Source organism: Engystomops pustulosus, chromosome 1, assembly GCF_040894005.1.
Source record: "Engystomops pustulosus chromosome 1, aEngPut4.maternal, whole genome shotgun sequence".
Classification (NCBI taxonomy): Eukaryota; Metazoa; Chordata; class Amphibia; order Anura; family Leptodactylidae; genus Engystomops; species Engystomops pustulosus.
The window spans coordinates 82,799,510-82,817,250 of NC_092411.1; the positions used below are offsets into that span (position 1 = coordinate 82,799,510).

The following is a 17,741-nucleotide window of genomic DNA, read 5'->3' on the forward strand; positions in this document are numbered from 1 at the left end:
CAGTTTGGCAAGCACGTTAAAAAAAAAAAAAAAAAACTTTCATACTCACCCTCCGATGCTAGTCTTCTTTCTTCTAGATGCTGTAACGGGCAGAGACGCGTCTACACCAGCTACAGCATAGAGGAGACAGAAGAGGAGCCGCGCCGAGCATCGTAGGGTGAGCATGTAAGTTTATTTTTTTAAATTGACTCGTGTATAAGCTGAGGTGAGGTTTTTCAGCACCTTTTCTGTGCTGAAAAACTCGGCTTATACACGAGTATATATGGTAGCTGGCCAAATTGATGTTAAAGGGGTATTCCCACAAAGACAAGATTCTTAAATATACTCAGGATAACAAAATAATACATTCTCTAATTCAATGTTATTTACAAAAATACTCATTTCACAGATATAATTCCAACCTGTCTCTATAAGTCCTGGTATACACAATTTCGGTTGCCCCGGGATCCGACTGTAAATCTTCTGACTATGGTAGGGCAGGGCAGATTCTTCTCATAAATAGCTTCTGCTGTCTGCATGATGCAGTCTGCCCCTCCCCCCTGCATTACAAAATGAAGCTCACACACAGACACTTCCTGCCGGCAAGCAGCATGCAAAGACTTACTCTACAAGCTAAAAATGAAAGATCTTTAAAGGAAACCTACCACTTCTGAAGGTAGGTATGAGATGCAAACACCGGGCACCAGCTCAGGGTGAGCTGGTGCCGGTGCTTAGTCTCGTCAGTGTTAAAACCGCGGTAACGCGGTTTTAACACTTTTTAAACTTTATAGCAGAAACTGCTTCGGCGCTGCGCGCTACCGTGCGCGCGCAGCGCCTGCGGCATTTCCTATGTAGGCGCGCGCACGATCGTGCGCACGCAGCGCCGAAGCAGTTTCTGCTATAAAGTTTAAAAAGTGTTAAAACCGCGATACCGCGGTTTTAACACTAACGAAACTAAGCACCAGCACCATCTCACCCTGAGCTGGTGCCCGGTGTTTGCATCTCATACCTACCTTCAGAAGTGGTAGGTTTCCTTTAAAAGCAGGGGAGGGAGGCATGTAGCAGAGCTGAGAGTGTGATTGTGTTTTATATCCATCTCATGAATCTCACCATCTCTGATCTGTCTCATCTCTCTTTTTCTAGGTGTCAGATACTAGTAAATGTTCAGAAGCTAAATAAAAGTATAGATAAACCTGTACCCTGATAATCTAACGGCATTGTCAGCACACAGCATCTCATAGCACAGAGGAATGATGAAACGTCTGCTTAGAGAGTCCCCGCCTCACTCTGGAATCTTACACTGACCATCATGGAGTGATAAGAGCTAAAACAGCAATAAAACTGAACAAAATTGTAAAGTGCGGTGTGTAAATTATCTTTATCGTGTAAACATCACTATGGCATTAAAATTTGAGAATTTTTTCCCATGGGCAAACCCGTTAAAGGGTTCTTCTGATATTGTCCAATTATTACTGTTAGGGACTCACATCTTGATACATCTTCTAATAAAACAACAAAAGGTTTACTAAGGAACTCCACAACAATTTAAGATGTTAAGTTAAGATGCTCCAGAATTAATTAATGTGGAGCTCAATTATTTGCTAAAACAGACACGTCAAGAGAGTCCTCTTTAACATGTAATGTAGCCACAGGTTTCTTTAATATTTGCATCAAACCAACCATTATCCAACAGCGAAAGAAAACTCCTAGTGTACCTTCTTAATCTTGCGTTGCTGCTTGTATTGTATCCAGAAATTGAAATACTTCTGTAGAACGACTGATCTGAAATGGCAAAATGATTTTGTGCAGTCAATAGGTACATTTTATAGATAAAAGACCAGTGAAACATTGCCCCAACCTTTCCCCGCCTTACATCTCTGACCTAAATCACCCAATACCTTCCCCTACAGAATTTCAGATCTTCACAAGACCTTCTGTTTGTTCTCCTCGATTATCCTCTTCTCACAGCTTACTCCATGACTTCTCCCTTGCAACCCTTATATTTGTAAACCCAACCTTAAAATAAACTATGAACACCCACCTAATTAGAATAGCCAACAACAAACAACAATGCTGTTGCTCTGCTTCTAGATCACAACCTCTACCTTTACCCACAGCCTTAAGCCCTCACAGGCAAGAACCTATTCCACTTCAAGCATCTAGTTTTCTGTTTGGTATACCCTCCAGTATAAGCCGTGATACCCAATTTTACCACAGAAAACTGGGAAAAAGTATTGACTCGAATATAAGCCTAGGGTGTTAAATGCAGCCACTAGTCTCTAATATTATGTCCGGCAGAGCGCTCCCAAAAATAAAATGTCTAGCTACGGGGACAGAGTGGGCCTATTTCAGCACAAAGATTGTATTATATAGATTATATTCGAGTATATACAGTAGTCTTGTTTTCCTACCACATACGTGAACCCTTAATATGTGGAATGAATGGTAATGAAAAAATTAATAATACCTGTAGTGACGATTAGCTTCATTTGTAAGAGTTAAAAGTTCATCTTCCTCCTTTTGCTCTATGCGACGCTGCCAAGTAGCCCAGAACCTGTACAGCAACTACATAAAAGACACAGGCGCTTAAAGAACAACTGTGTTGGGGGTTAATGTTAGCACTTGAATTATATAATCTTCATACGATAGATGTTCAGAGAACAGATATTAAAATATCAAGCAAATGTACTATGGAGAATTACATCTGGCTTGGCCATTGTGATGAATGGGATTATAACATTACAATAATGTATGTAGCTATAAAGTGAGGCAGAGTTTCCTTGTTCAAGGTTTTACGCAGTTCAGAAGCCAAAACCAGGTGTGGTTCAAAATGATAAGCATTTAGGGATGATACAAGGCCTCCTTTTCTTAATCCACTCCTAGTTTTGGCATAGCAGAACAAGACTACAGATATTGTTCTGCTCTTGTACTTTCCATCTAAAGGAAGGCAAATACAGATGCAGCCTGGTTATCTTCAATTTGGCAAGTATCCGATATGCAGATAGCGGGAAATACTACAGCCACCGTCATTTTTTTCGATCTGAAAAACACATTGATAACGGAGCCATGCCAAACTGTACATAACGGATGACATAAAATTTACATTGAAGTCAATGTCATTTTTAATTGATATGTTAAAACTCCTTTCTTTACCTTTTTTAATGGAGATAAGAAATGGAGGTTTAAACAGTAGTATGAAGCCAAAATATATGAATAAATATATTGGGGGCAGGGAGGGGGGGGTGGTGGTGAAGGAAACCTTGTGACCTTTATACGGACTCTCTTTATTAGCGGTTTCCTCATCATGTACATGCTAAAGAGTGCTTTACAAGGCATTTCGTAAGGGCGTACAGAGCTGGAAACAGATGGCTTTGTTACCTGTTGCACTACTGTAAGCTCAGTTCTCTTCATTTGAATGGGAAATATGCTAAAACCGAAAATAATGGCCACAGAATAGTATTTGGAGCCAACTTCTACCAGGTGTGTGCTGTACTGAAAAGAGCTGATTGATACAAGCTCAGGTTTGTGAGACCCCACCAATCTCCATTCAAATGATCATAAAGATAAGCCATTAAAAATAAATCTTGGACAACCACTTGCACTATATACACTAGGTTTAGTGGCTAAACCTCTAGAAAATATTGCACTGTACAATGCCGATTTTCAGAAGTCATTCAAAGGAATTTGTGGTACTCACAGAACTGTGATACTGGTCGGCAGCCTGTAGCTTTCTTTGCTGTGTGGAGTGCACAAGTAGCACATTTTTCTTAAAAGCATAATGGACAGATTTCTGCAAAAACAAAATTAATAGATCTGGAATCTGACACATATGGTATACAGAAAACATCTATTGACAGTAATACCATGAGTTGGAATCTGTAATGGTCCTGAGCCACTTTCAGAAAATTGGCCTTCTCAGATGAAATCTGAAGGTCTGTTAAAAAGTTAAGGCAACTCGACTAATTTTTCATGAATTTACCCCATAATCTGTAAAGCTCTGTCAAATGTGATATAATATGGTGTCATACATACACAGAAAACTCTAGGGAATGCACATTAAAGGGAAACCTAACATTTGATTTGATGCATTATCAAGCAAACAAGACTGCTGTAGCTACACTGATGCAGGATCATATCTTGGTTAATCCCTGTGCTGAGTGGTTTTGCTGATAAAACAGATATAACATTATGATAATGAATCTAATAGATGCTTGGAACAATTCTGTACATGTGAAAAATACTTTTATGTACGGTACTCGCAATGGCACATGCGCAGTGCCCTCTATGAAGCCGACCAGGACTGTACTAGCAGATGCCTCGCGCGTGCGCTCTAAATCACTAAGGCTTCTGTGATGTGGAGCCGAGGAGAGGAAGGTGGTCTGAGGCTCAATGGTCTGGAGGAGGTGGGGTATGGCTTGACTGGATAACTGAGCTCCCCTGCTTCTGTGACTGGATATCTCATCGACCACAGAACTAAACTAGGAAATTAAATATTTTTTTCAGCACACATGCAGAATTCATTCAAACAACTATTGGACACATGTACATCCATGAATAAGGTTCTTTTTAGGGCATATTGGAGATTTATGGGGGTGGCAGGTTCCCTTTAATTTGTTTCCACAATGTTCTTGTTAACTTCATCGTTATAAATTTGTTATTCTATTCTATAATCTGAAGTGATGTATACTATCATGGAATGGAAAAAGAAAGGATACAGTGCCTCCAGCGGTTGAAAACCCTTCGAAGAATAAAGCGATGTCCCAAAGATTCACAGTATTCCTGTTTTTCTTGAATTTTCCTGACTTTCTCCAATTGACTGAACCACAAGGTAAAATATCTCTGAGACAGTTGTGCCCGATATAAGGAAAAAGCCAATGCTATAAATTAGGGATAAAACACGGTTAACATGATACATAAATCGGAAAAAGACAATGGGGGAGATTTATTAATCTGTCCACAACAGAATTTTTTATGTGCAGTAGTGATATGTTATCATTACCATACACATACTTGTTTTATCTGTGATGCCTTTTTTATTGTATGTCTATGTTTATATAATAAAGATGATTTGCATATAGTTGGATTTTGGTTACTTTTATGAACACAGGTATTATTTTCGGTGTTCCACAACAGAATTCTGTCAGTTTTCTTCTCTCCTTGACATCGCGTTTCAGCCAGCCTGCTGTGCTGCCACGTGAATGTCCTGGCTGTGCGGCCGACAAGCTGAAACGCAATGACTATGAGAGAAGAGAAGCAGGGCATGCACAGGGGTCTAAGGATCTCATCTCGGTACCTAATGGCAGTCAGGCTACCTCCGGCGAGCACATTGAGGTCTGTGCGGCTACCCTCACACCATTATTGACCCACTTCCAAACCGGGTATGCTAAAGGATGTTGCAGGGAGCAGATCGCTCTCCATAGTGTCTCCAGACTCTTTCATGTTTGTTACATGTGCTGAGTGTAAACCTGCTTTCATCTGTGAAGACCACATGGTGCCAGTGGTGTATTTGCCAATCCTCGTGTTCTCTAGCAAGTGCCAAGCGTGTTGCATGGTGTTGGGCTGTGAACGTCGGACCCTCATACCTTCCTCATAGAGTCTGCTTCTAACCATTTGTGTAGACACATGCATATTTGTGGTCTGCTGTAGGTCATTTTTTAGGGCTCTGTCAGCGTTCCTCCCGTTCCTCCTTGCACAATGGCAGAGGTAGTGGTAGCGGTCCTGCAGCTGGGTTGTTGCCCTCCTACCCCTCCCCCCTCCATGTCTCCTGGTGTACTGGCCTGTCTCCTGGTAGCGCCTCCAGCCTCTGGACACTACCAAACAGACACAGCAAACTTTCTTACCAGAGCTCGCATTGATGTATCATCCTGGATGAGCTGCACTACCTGAAACACTTGTGTGGGTTGTAGAGTCCAGAAAGCATTGGTAGAAGTGGTCTGTGGTCCTCACCTGCAGAACCACTCCTTGATTGAGTGTGCCTTGCTAATTGCCTGTGAAATTGATTGTCAAATCAGTGATGCTTCCTAAGTGAACAGTTTGATTTCACAGAAGTCTGATTTACTTGGAGTCATATTGTGTTGATTAAGTGTTCCTTTCTTTTTTTTTCTTTTTTTTTTGGAGCAGTGTACTTCTTATAGCAGATTCTTCATGGTAGGTTTCCTTTAATAATATAGCATTTCTTACCATGCTGTTGCTTCTTCTGCCGACGATAATGCAAATAAAGCTGCCAAGCTTGTACAGCTGCCTGTAGTGTGGACATTCGGTGATGTCTCATTGCCTTCTTCTCTTTTACCTTCTTTTCCTCACAAAGAATAAGTAATTCCCTCCATTGTAGCCAAGCCTTTAAGAAACATTTGAGTTACCACAATTTCCAATAGAGGTTTAGAAAACGGTCAAATTAGAAAACTTCGATATATAGACAGGGAAAAACATCTGTAAACTTCACAATAAAAGTTTGGCCTTGGTATTTAAGAACAACCAAAGAAAAATTACCAAAGAAAAAAAAAGTAACAAACCCCAAAAAGGTAAAAATAAAAAACTGCAACTTGGCCAGCAAGAAACAAACCCCTAAAATTATTTATCTTGAAATATCGAAACAAAAAAAATAAAATTCCAAAAAGTACATTTTTAAAAATGTGAACGTTTTGCACAAATAAAAATGTTGCCATATTATCAAACTTCGGTATATGGACGTGTATAAAATGTATTTGTGGGACAAGCCAATATTTTAATTTACATCAATTTCACTTTTTATAGGCCTAGGAGCATCTGAGACTCAGGGTAGTTAAAGCCCATGAGCTTTCTCCATACAGCACTACTACACCCTGACCAACTGTAACATTGTGGTGCGTGTAAGGCCGCGGTCACACATGCGTTAACAGGGAAACGCATGCGATCGGCTTATCAATCGCATGCGTTTCCCTGTTAACACATGTGCGGTCGGGCCGAGGACCGCCCCCCTGTGCGCTAGCGTCGCGTTATGAACGGACGCCTAGCGGATCGTGTGACCGCAGCCTAAGAGTTAGGCCTCATTCACAAGGCTGTCTGGGGCATGTATATGCGGCTGTACATTTTCAGCCATATACCCACCCCACCGACAGCAATAGCAGCCCAGCAGCAGTATGGTGCTGTTTACTATGGAGTGGGCTTCAGTGCTATGGGCGGGCATGCGAATGTGTGAATGTACCCTTAATAACAAGATGAGCAAAGGAACAGCTTATCTTATGTTAGTAATCACAAAAGAAATAAATGTTTGAGAAGATTCGACATGGCTCTACAATACATACTCTCATCTGCAGACTGAAAGCCCAGTGGTTTAAAGCTAACGTTTCCATCTGCTTAATCTCTCCCCTCCATTGCTTCTGTTTCAGCCAAAGGTGCCAAGCATTGCTGAAATAATTTATGAATAAAAACAAAATATTATAAATATAAATAGAAACCACCCCCCACAAAATGTAAAATACAAATGCATTGTTCTCGTACCACATGACTCTGTATTTTCTGAACTCCAGAGCTTCAGACAACATGTGATTTTTTGTCCTGCAGATATGTATGTATATTACCCAGTGATGAAATGCCAGGTGCATGATACGTTTCTGAGCTGCAAATAAAATACAAAAAAAACTAACATAATAATATAGGGCAGTGGTGGCGAACCTATGGCACGGGTGCCAGAGGTGGCACTCAGATCCATTTCTGCGGGCACTCAGATCATCACCCCAGTACAGAGTTCACCAAATAGGACCAAATCCACCAAGTCCCAGGCAACTTAAGAGATGCTGCAATCAGCGGTTTTTTAAAGCGACACTTCATTGGCTGTTAGGAACTGCGGGAAAAGTGAGAAGGTGTTGACAGAACCGCATTATCTTTGGAGGTCCTCCTGCTGGACCAACCATTTTTCCTCTACAGAGAGACCCTGGAGAGAAGCTCCAACGAGAGTCTGAATTTGCCCTCCTTCTTTCAACTCTATTGGTTGCCTCAGCGCCATGACTGATAGGGGGAGATATATCATGCACTAGCACAAAGGGTCATGAACCTTTTTGGCTGAGAGAGCTATAAGCCGCACATATTTTAAAATATAATTATGCGAGAGTTGTACAATATGTTTATACAGTATACAGCCAGCCAGCCCCCCAGTATACATCCAGCCCCCCCTGTAGATTGCCAGCCAGCCCCTTCCCAGTATACTGACAGTCTGAACCCCCCTGTATACAGCCAGCCAGTGCACTGCCGGTGCACTGGAGAACAATCAAGCTATAATCAGATATGGCACAGCCTATAGCTAGAGTGCAGGTGTGGTGGCAGAAACGCACCATGCCGACCCATGCCTCATGTCCACTTGGTGTGGAGGTGGCATTAGGGGGAAAATAATTGCAGTTCCTTGCAATGCACAAGGAATTCTGATTATTTCAAGGCTTGTAAAGATAAATCCTCCCCCCCCCCCCCCCCCCAATAAAATTTAAGACTAAAGAAATATCTTTAAGCAGTGTGGTGGGATATAAATCTACATGAAAAAATAAGATTTTTAACCCCTTGCCTTTAGGATGCGGCCCCATTTTTCAAATATGCCCTGTGTCACTATAAGTGGTTATAGCTTTGGAACGATATAAGATATCCAGGGGATTTTGAGACTGTTTTCTCGTGACACATTGTACTTCAAATTAGTTTAAAAATTTGGATGATATCTTTTGTGTTTAGTAATGAAAAAACTAAATTCTGCAAAAATTCTTTATTTTCAGAGTTCTAAATTCTCTACTTTTGATGCAGATAGTCATAGCACCCAAATAAATTCATAATTTACATTTCCTAACTGTCTGCTTTACGTTGGCATGGTTTTTGAAGATTCCATATATTTTACTACAATGTTATAAGGCTCAGAATTTAGGTAACCATTTTTCAAAATCATCAAAACCCGTATTTAGATGGACCTGCTTAACTTTTGACTGTGAGAGGTCTAAATAATAGCTAGACTCATAAATTACCCAATTATGGAAACTACACCATTTTTTTTAGTTGTTTTTTACGGGGTTCATTGTGCGGGTCCAATAACTATTCTTTTTTATTAAGCAGATCATCATGGAAGCAGCGATACCAAATATGTGGGGGTTTTGTATATTTTATATAGAGTTATTCTTTTTACTGGTCTTATTTTTAGAGTGCGTAACTTTTTTAATCACTTTTTAGAGCATTTTTTTTAAAAAGGTATTAATTGAAAATTAGAGTTTACCGTGCAGGTCTAGTAACAATTCTGTTTTATCATACAGATTGTTACGGACGCGGCAATACAAAATATGTGGGGGGGGGGGGTTGTGTGTTTGTGGTTTTTTATACTTCATTAAGTGTTTTTATGGGAAAGTGACATTTTAGGGGCTTATACTTTTATTTTTTTTTATTTATTCTCATGCTTAAACTTTAGTGTTTTTCACTTTTTTACTTCTACAAACTTGAACCAGCTATGCTCTGATCGTTGGTTCAAGTCCAATACACTGCTCTACAATACTTGTTCATTAATGACAATCTCAGAAAACAATTGAGGTAGAGGTGAAGTGATACTCAGTGGTCCTCTATGTGGAATTAGTAATATCTGTAACTGGTAATCGATATACAAAACCTACTCAAGAAAAAATACCAGTTTTGCACAAATTTGTTATGAAATATATGGCAAAAACTTTATTCAAACATTTGCAATAAAAACATACAATGAGAATAAAATACATGGAACAGACGTTTTGACAGAAAGGGAATCAGCTAATGCTTGGGAAATGGTCTTAAAAACATCAAGGTGGTGTGTAAATGAGAAGGTATTTGATAAGTGAATATGTGGGATCAATCTATTGTGCCAGCAAGAGAAGTGATGGGGTAAGGACAGTAACGTATCATTAAGTCATGTATGACAGGAAAAACAATGTAACAAGTCCAATACAACAGTTACCTAGGCACCAGGAATGCACAAAATCCTAGATGGATAGACACCACGACGCGCGTTTCGGCACGCTGCCTTCGTCAAGGGGTCAGCCCTTGACGAAGGCAGCGTGCCGAAATCCATAGGGGGAACACCCTTACATGCCGCAGCCATGCTTGTCCGCAGCCTGTAAGGGGTTAACACTCACGATTGGAGTCGGCTCTGATCAGGGGTGTTAGAGACAAACGCTGCTTCTGGTGCAGACTCCGTTCGTGAGTCGGTAGCAGAAGCGGGACATTCTAGCATGTTGCCGTGCGGGAAGTATCTTCTACGTTCTGGTGCGTGTAGGGGTATCTCCCACCATATTCTATAAATTGACCTTTCCAGCACCTGGCAGGCAACTCAACCTAGTAAAAATGTCACCAAGAAGCCCTTCATGCAACAATGAAAAAAGTATGACTGATCTTATTTTACTTGGGTCAGAAGTAACAGTTCTCCTTACGGAGACTTTGCTAATTATCCCGCCTTATAGGCATTTCATTATTTTGCTTGCAAATTTCTTCTCAAAGTCATCAAATGGAGACTAAAATGTCATGACAAGGTCACTGGAGGCTTTAGGAAAGGATGAAAGATCAGTAACAGACTCATCAACTTTATAGTTTTGGGAACCTGACATGTCTCATCTATGCAGACATTTAGTGAATTACTCACCAAACATTACAGCACTGTGATACTTTTGTTGGGCTTGTTTTTGTGTGATGACAAAGGTCCTCCATGCCTTGAAACACACTGTGTAGATAGTATACCTACAGGAAGGATAAATTACATATAACAAGAACAAAAAAAGGAAATTTTTATATTTTAAGTCCTTTAACAGAAAAGTCCACAGTTCAATAGCGCTTTGAATAACTTTGAAGGTAATAGGCGAATTGTGCAACTCAACACCAGAGTTTCCCCAGCTGCACCAACCAGTTGTCTGCACTTTCTACTTTAAAGAAAAGGACTCACCAGTTAGAAGTTACACTTCTAAGGCCACCACTATAAATAATGGACCACAGTGCTGCGGATGGGACTCAAAGCCCCAGGGCTTACCTGCAAAACAGCAGCACCATATAGTAATCGTGATTATAGTTTGGCGCTGCTGAACAACCGGGATTATATAAATTATAATCTAAACCACACCTATCATTCAGAATATGACACTTTGATAACTCTGGTGTAGTGCAAGTCTGCCTAACTTTATAATGTCATACTTCTAAATAATTTAGATATATCTGCCCCAACGTCCTAAGAGTCAGATCACAGCAACTATGGTTTGCATTAATAGCAGCTGAAAAACATCTATAAAAGGACCTGGAAATGTCATTCATAGGTTCCAATTTTGCCCAAGACACTTTATTCTGGGGAAATCAGCATTATACACATAAACTGTAATGAGTCACAGGGATGAAAAGGAATAAAGTGAGGATGTCCTCTCTAAACTTGTGGGATGTTGCACAGGCTAGGGAGATCATCACAAGTGAACTACTGAGTGTAATCTGCTGATAGTAATGCATTACATACATACATTATTCAAGTCATGAGGGATCCCACCACTGTGATTTAACAGCCTTTAGCGTTCAAACCTATTTTTATGCAAGAGTTTATTTATATGAACATATATGTTCATAGAAAAATACAGATTGCACACAGACCAAATCACAGTGACTTTTTTCACGTTATATGTACTACTTGTTCTCCTTTTGTATCTCAGGCAAGCACATTCAACAGGGAACAACAGTGTGATTGCACCGCTTGCAGCTCTGTGGCAGAGGAAAGTTTTGTAGAGGTCCTCTGCAGGATTAACAATTGACCAAATTTACGTGAAGCATCTTCAATCTTAGTTCTTTGTCAATCCCCACCCCTCATAGGGCGTTTCTACAGTTGTTGGAGTTATGCAAAACGGATCATCATGAGTAAATGCCCTTATCCAGACTCTACCAGTATATATAAGTACATCATAATGAACCCATTACAGTCCTGGATAACAGGCCTACATCCTTATGGTCGGTTCACTTAAAGGGAACCTGTCAGCAGGTTGACCTAATAAACCAGATCACGTTCCTTTCATGATGCAGTGTGGTGGCAGCATCCAAAAAAAAAATGTACATTTAAGTAACATACAAGTTGGTTGTATAACTTCATGGAGGCGGAGAATTTAACACTAAAATCAATTTCTCTCTTTCTCAGAAAGCCCCTTTCGTTGTAATTGATGGTCCTGCATCCGTAGACATCACATACGGATCTCCTGAAGTCAGATTAATTATATCAATCACAGAGGAGGAGGCGTTCAGAAATCCCCTCCTTGACTTCAGTGTTAAACTCTCCTCTTCCTCGACTTTACACAAGCAATTTACATGTCACTTCAAAGTTGATTTTCAGGATGATGCCACCACATTGTACCATGAAATAAACAAAAACTAGACGGTATTACGCAGATTTACAATTTACTGATAGTGGTTTATTAGGCCAATTGCTGATGACAGGTTCCCTTTAAATATTTCATTTTCATGCAGCCATACATGCTGATTCATTTACCTGTGATGGCATTCAGCGCGAACGTTTAACCTCCACTCCTTACACATCATCCACCACTCCTCCTTCCACTGAGAAAAACTGCAACGTAGTAGTTGGAAGGAATAATGGCGTCTACAGTACAACAAATTACACAAAAAAGGAATGCACATCAGTATTTGATAGTTTACTTTCTTTTTTTTTAATTTAAATAGGTTTCGGACCTATGGAAATTAAAAGGGCTGTCCACTTTCAGCAAATATTTGATATAGTTTGTATAAGCCAAAGTTATACGATTTTTCCAATTTATATCAATTCCTCATGGTTTTCTAGATCTCTGTTTGCTGTCCTTCTACAGGAAGCTTCTATGTTTACTGAAATCTGTCCATGGTGATGTGATGGACAGGCAGGTGCATGAGCCATTAGCCTCTCAGAAATCCCATTGCTCTATGTGACAATAATGGCTTGTGCACCTGCATGTCCATTGCATCACCATGGACAGATTTCTATTCACTGGAGTAAACATAGAAGCTTCCCATAGAGGGACAGCAAGCAGAGATCTAGAAAACGGTGAGGAATTGATACAGACAGTATATTGGAAAATTAACTATAAAGTATCCAGAGCACCAGTTTACGGCACACCCAAATATAGTTGCAAGTGACACACAGAGTATATTTCTCAATAAAAATACAGTTTTGTACACTGTTGTACTGAAGATCAAACACTAAACCTGTTATATAAAACATATATAGGTTACATAAAAGCACACACACACACACATATACATATATATACATATAAATTGTAGTTATTCTTGTTGCCGATACTTCAACTATCTATAATCACATGTTTTTTTGACCCCTATTAGGTGGAACGATATCCGTTGAGTAGCCCCATTTCTCTGTATTTTTCCATATTGGAAAATTGTGTAACTTTTCATTACACAAACAATATCAAATATTTGTTGAAAGTGAACAACACCTTTAATAAGAAATCACAAAGTTCATGTACTAGAAGTTTATCCATTTAAAAGAAAGTTTGATGGTTGTGTGCAGTAACATTCAATACAGTGCCTCAGCCCCATCCTGATCACGGGAATACGAAAATAATCAAGTTTGGTCATGATAAAACCCTGATAGAGCACTTATGTGACCATGAATGCAGAAGCTAAAGTATCTATTATTCCCTGTGAAGAGGGTGCTCTGAAGTTTATCAGCACGACTATTATACAGTGTACACAGCGGTCTTTTGGTTCTAGTCTGCAAAGGTCCGATATCAATCAGTGGGAATGTTGCATACCCATTTAAAGGAAATCTACCAGCAAATATAAAGCATGATAATTTGTGGGCACATACACAAAGATCCAGGTACCGTGACTATGGTAATATTCTAATTTGTTCTCCACGGACTCCTTCCTTCTAAAATAAACTTTTTAAATTATGCTAGTGATCCAGAGGGGATCTGGGGGGCGTTACCAGAGCTTGTCTATGCTGCAGCTTTACAGGTTGTTACACTGTGCAGGATGACTTTCCCCTCCCACTGTGTTATGAAACTTCAAGCAGGGGGAGAGGGGGGTGCTGAAGGAGAAGAGTCAGACAGTGTAACAGCCTGTGAATCTACAGTACGGAGGGGTTCTGGAAATACCCCTCGAGATGCCTTCTAACTTGATAGAACCATTTTAGAAGTTGATTTAATAAGTTAGGAGGCCATAAATAAATATAAAAAGATTACCACAGCCACAAAATTTTAATAACAGTGTTTAAAATGGCAGTCTTTATAATTTCCCCCCACTTGACCCTAAACAGCAGGGGAGCATATACATACGGACTCCTATGTATGTCACAGAAGCCCCTCTGGCTCTGTTGTCTGCTAATTATTTACGGCTTCCTTCGGCGTTTATGCCCGCCTCTTCCCTCCCCTGCCAAAGAGCCATTGACAGTCGATGGAAACAGAAGGGGTTCTGTGACGTACACAGGAGACTCTGAGGCTCATTTGCATATTTTGTAAAATACCTTTTTCAGACAGAATAAGCCGTTAACAACGAAATCAAGAACGGATTCTATTTTAGGGTGCAAATGCCTGCGTGTAAGTATGCTTGGGTTATAAATTCATGTAATTGACTTCTTTTAAAGGGATTTTACCACTAAACTGATTGATGGGAGACCCCCACAGATCACATGAATGGCGCGTCCGATGTACCTCCTTCGGACCCCTCAAGATAAGCAGAGCAGCTGGTTGCGCATGAGCTGTCAGCCCCGTTCATCTCTATTAGCTGACAGATTGCCGACCGCCATACTCGCAATCTCCATAAACTCCGTAGAGATGAACGGGGCAGTCTGGCAATGTGTGACCGCTGCTCCACTCATTTTGGGGAGCGACAAGGGGTTAAACTCTCCTGATCTGTGGGGTTCTCAACACATCAGCAGCTTTGTGGGAAAACCCAAAAAAGTGCTTCTACATTCTATTATAGGAGGCATTGCTCCAAACAGATGAATAATACTTATTGAAGTATTTTCATACTACTTAAGCAGTGTATCTTCAGTGTATACACTTGGAAATCTTAGCTGTATTGAAGGGCGAATACTGGGGCAGATATTTGACCTCCGTTAAAATATCTCTATAACAAATGTTAATGCTATTTATTAAATGCATGCTTCTGTATAGAGTAACAGTCTGCTGACTATACCATGTTGTTAAACAGAATAACAATTAAGCCCTTCCAAACTTGGACATCAGTGAGTCATGTTATATCATGTTTACCTCGCAGTAGATGGAAGGACCCGTCCAAATGTTCTTCGAATCCACAGGTATAGAAACTTCCGGGCTAGATGTCTGAAGATAAAAGGTTAGTCGATTGTAATTAAATTTCATTCATTTTAAACAATTAGGCCACAAGCGAGTTAAATGGGTGCAACGCACATCGTGTGTTTCCTGGAACATTCTGCCCAAACGCTCATAAAACTGAGCTGAACTGACATTCTTCCGGTTTAGTTCTGGTTGCTGAGCGTTCGTGTCGCAAGCACACAATGTTTGTTGAATGCATCAAACTTGCTCATGGGCAACATGGCTTAGACTCATCAGTAAAAACATCAAACAAAGATCCCAGCGCTTGTGTAGTTCATCGGTGTGTTTTTATTGTACAATCACAAATCACTGCATGACAGTGGTGACAATAGGAAGCATTCAGCTTGTCCATAGACAACTCCCTCCAAAGTACTTGAGAAAGTATTGACACCTTGTGTAATAGAAACAGTCTTTTCTGTTGGATACTGCATCCTTTGTGAAGTTAAGGGACCGAATAACATAGCATTAACGTACCTATTGGTGACCACTGAAGTGGAAAGCTTGTACATGTCGATAAAGCACAATTTTGGTATTAAAGCTGTTGATAAGATGTTACGTCGCTATCCAGAAATAACTTCCGAAAAAAGGGATTTTTACTAGAATTGCTACTTAATGTTCTTTCTGAGAATTATATTTTGGTACAGGATGAGTATTACTTACAGAAAAGAGGGACGGCCATGGGGTCAAATGTGGCCCCGCCCAATGCAAAACATTATATGGTAGCTTAGGAAGAGGAATATGTTTATACTTCTTGATACATTCAGTACGAAGAGCTTTCGCGTAGTTTCATTGACAACGTGTTCTGCTTATGGGAGGGGCCACAGGAGACCGTAGATAAATTCTTACTGTACATTACATACGTTAGAAATTAGCTGAAATTCACCATGACTATTGATTTTGATAAAGTAAGTTACTTAGTACAAAAGAGTGACAATGGAGGTCTAAAAACAGATCTATTCAGAAAGAATACTGACAGAAACAGTGTTTTACACTTTAGAAGAAACCATCCCTATTCCACTAAAACAAATTATACCCAAGTCACAGTTCCAACATTTATGTAAAATAGTTACTGATACAATAGTAAGCGATACAAGGAATGAGAGGCTAGATGGGATGGAACTAAGATTCCTTGACAGAGGATAACCTAGACATATATTGAAACCACCTTATAATGCAACTATGTCTGGTATGGTCACACCAAGAGTTCAATGTTGATTTAGTTCCTGTCCGACACATGACTGCAGTAACACTGAGCCCAGTAGAAGGGAGAGGGTTACTTCTATTGGCCCCTCTCTACTGCCTATTCATGATAGAATAAACTGGACTTCCACTTTAAGCCTATTACCTGACATATTGTGTAGATTTGTGGATGACATGTCTCACAATCTCCCCACCTTATGCGCAGCTCCTTCAGCCTCCCGCCACGGTTCCAGGTGTAGGTGACCCGGTAGGGTGCTGGTCGGCTGCCCCGGCCTGGCCTCATGTTTCCAGGTGTCACAGGCAGCGCTCTGGGGGGCAGTCTAGATGTAGCAGCCTTGTGTGGCTTCTGCCTGTAAGAAACAACCATTACTCAGTAACGCTTAGCACTCACACACCACATAGACCCGAGCAGCACCGCGGCCATGTACCCGGCTCTATGCGGACGTTCCATCCCTCAGTTCCGGCAGCGCCGAGCACTCCAGCATCCGCGCCACACTTCCCGCTCGTTGTCTAGGTCACAAGACGCCGGGGATCTCAGAAGGCAGCACAGCGCCACCTGCTGACAGCGAGTGGAAGTTCAGGTACTAGAACTAGAAGCCAACACAAGTGTCACCTAAGTATAGAATATATTAGGTCATTGCTACTACACCTTGCACCATTGTTTCATAGCAGAGTGTACTGGGATTCTGTATTGTCAATATGGAGCACAACATGGAAACCCCTGCAAATGAGAACATGGTGCCCTACTTTTATTAGTGATGGGAAATCCTTCTCTTTCTACAGTGATGGCCAAAAGTTTTGAGAATGACACAACTATTATATTTTCACATGATCTTTTGCCCTCTGGTTTTTATATGTGTTTGTCAGATGTTTTTATCACATACAGAAATACAAGTGCAATCATATTATCAGTAACAAAAGCTTTTATTGACAGTTAGAAGGAGTTACTGCAGCAAGTCAATATTTGCAGTGTTGACGCTTCTTCTTCAGGACCTCTGCAATTCTCCCTGGCAGCTCTCAAACGATTTCTGGACCATTTCCCGACTGATAGTAGTCCATTCTTGCACAATCAATGCTTGCATTTTGTCACAATTTGTCGTCACCCGTCTCTTGATGATTGACCACAAGTTCTCAATGGGATTAAGATCTGGGGAGTTTCCAGGCCATGGACCAAAAATCTCTATGTTTTGTTCCATGAGCCAATTAGTTATCACCTTTGCTTTATGGCAAGGTGCTCCATCATGCTGGAAAAGGCATTGTTGATCA

General features: G+C 40.6%; 1 protein-coding gene across 1 annotated transcript in view; it reads right to left on the reverse strand.

Annotated features, from left to right (window-relative positions):
* The window catches only part of SFI1 (SFI1 centrin binding protein), a 42,163-nt gene extending 25,113 nt beyond the window's left edge, over window positions 1-17,050 (reverse strand). Inside the window, exons 1-13 of the mRNA XM_072145842.1 lie at window positions 16,904-17,050; window positions 16,670-16,825; window positions 15,192-15,263; window positions 12,455-12,565; window positions 10,589-10,683; window positions 7,459-7,576; window positions 7,263-7,365; window positions 6,160-6,316; window positions 4,695-4,856; window positions 3,843-3,913; window positions 3,677-3,769; window positions 2,447-2,544; window positions 1,695-1,761 (exon numbers count right to left, since the gene is read on the reverse strand). Coding sequence (XP_072001943.1) covers window positions 1,695-1,761; window positions 2,447-2,544; window positions 3,677-3,769; window positions 3,843-3,913; window positions 4,695-4,856; window positions 6,160-6,316; window positions 7,263-7,365; window positions 7,459-7,576; window positions 10,589-10,683; window positions 12,455-12,565; window positions 15,192-15,263; window positions 16,670-16,825; window positions 16,904-16,926 — 1,326 coding nt within the window. The 5' untranslated portion in view covers window positions 16,927-17,050. The remainder of the gene's footprint in view (window positions 1-1,694; window positions 1,762-2,446; window positions 2,545-3,676; window positions 3,770-3,842; window positions 3,914-4,694; window positions 4,857-6,159; window positions 6,317-7,262; window positions 7,366-7,458; window positions 7,577-10,588; window positions 10,684-12,454; window positions 12,566-15,191; window positions 15,264-16,669; window positions 16,826-16,903) is intronic.
* Window positions 17,051-17,741: the final 691 nt, after the last annotated feature.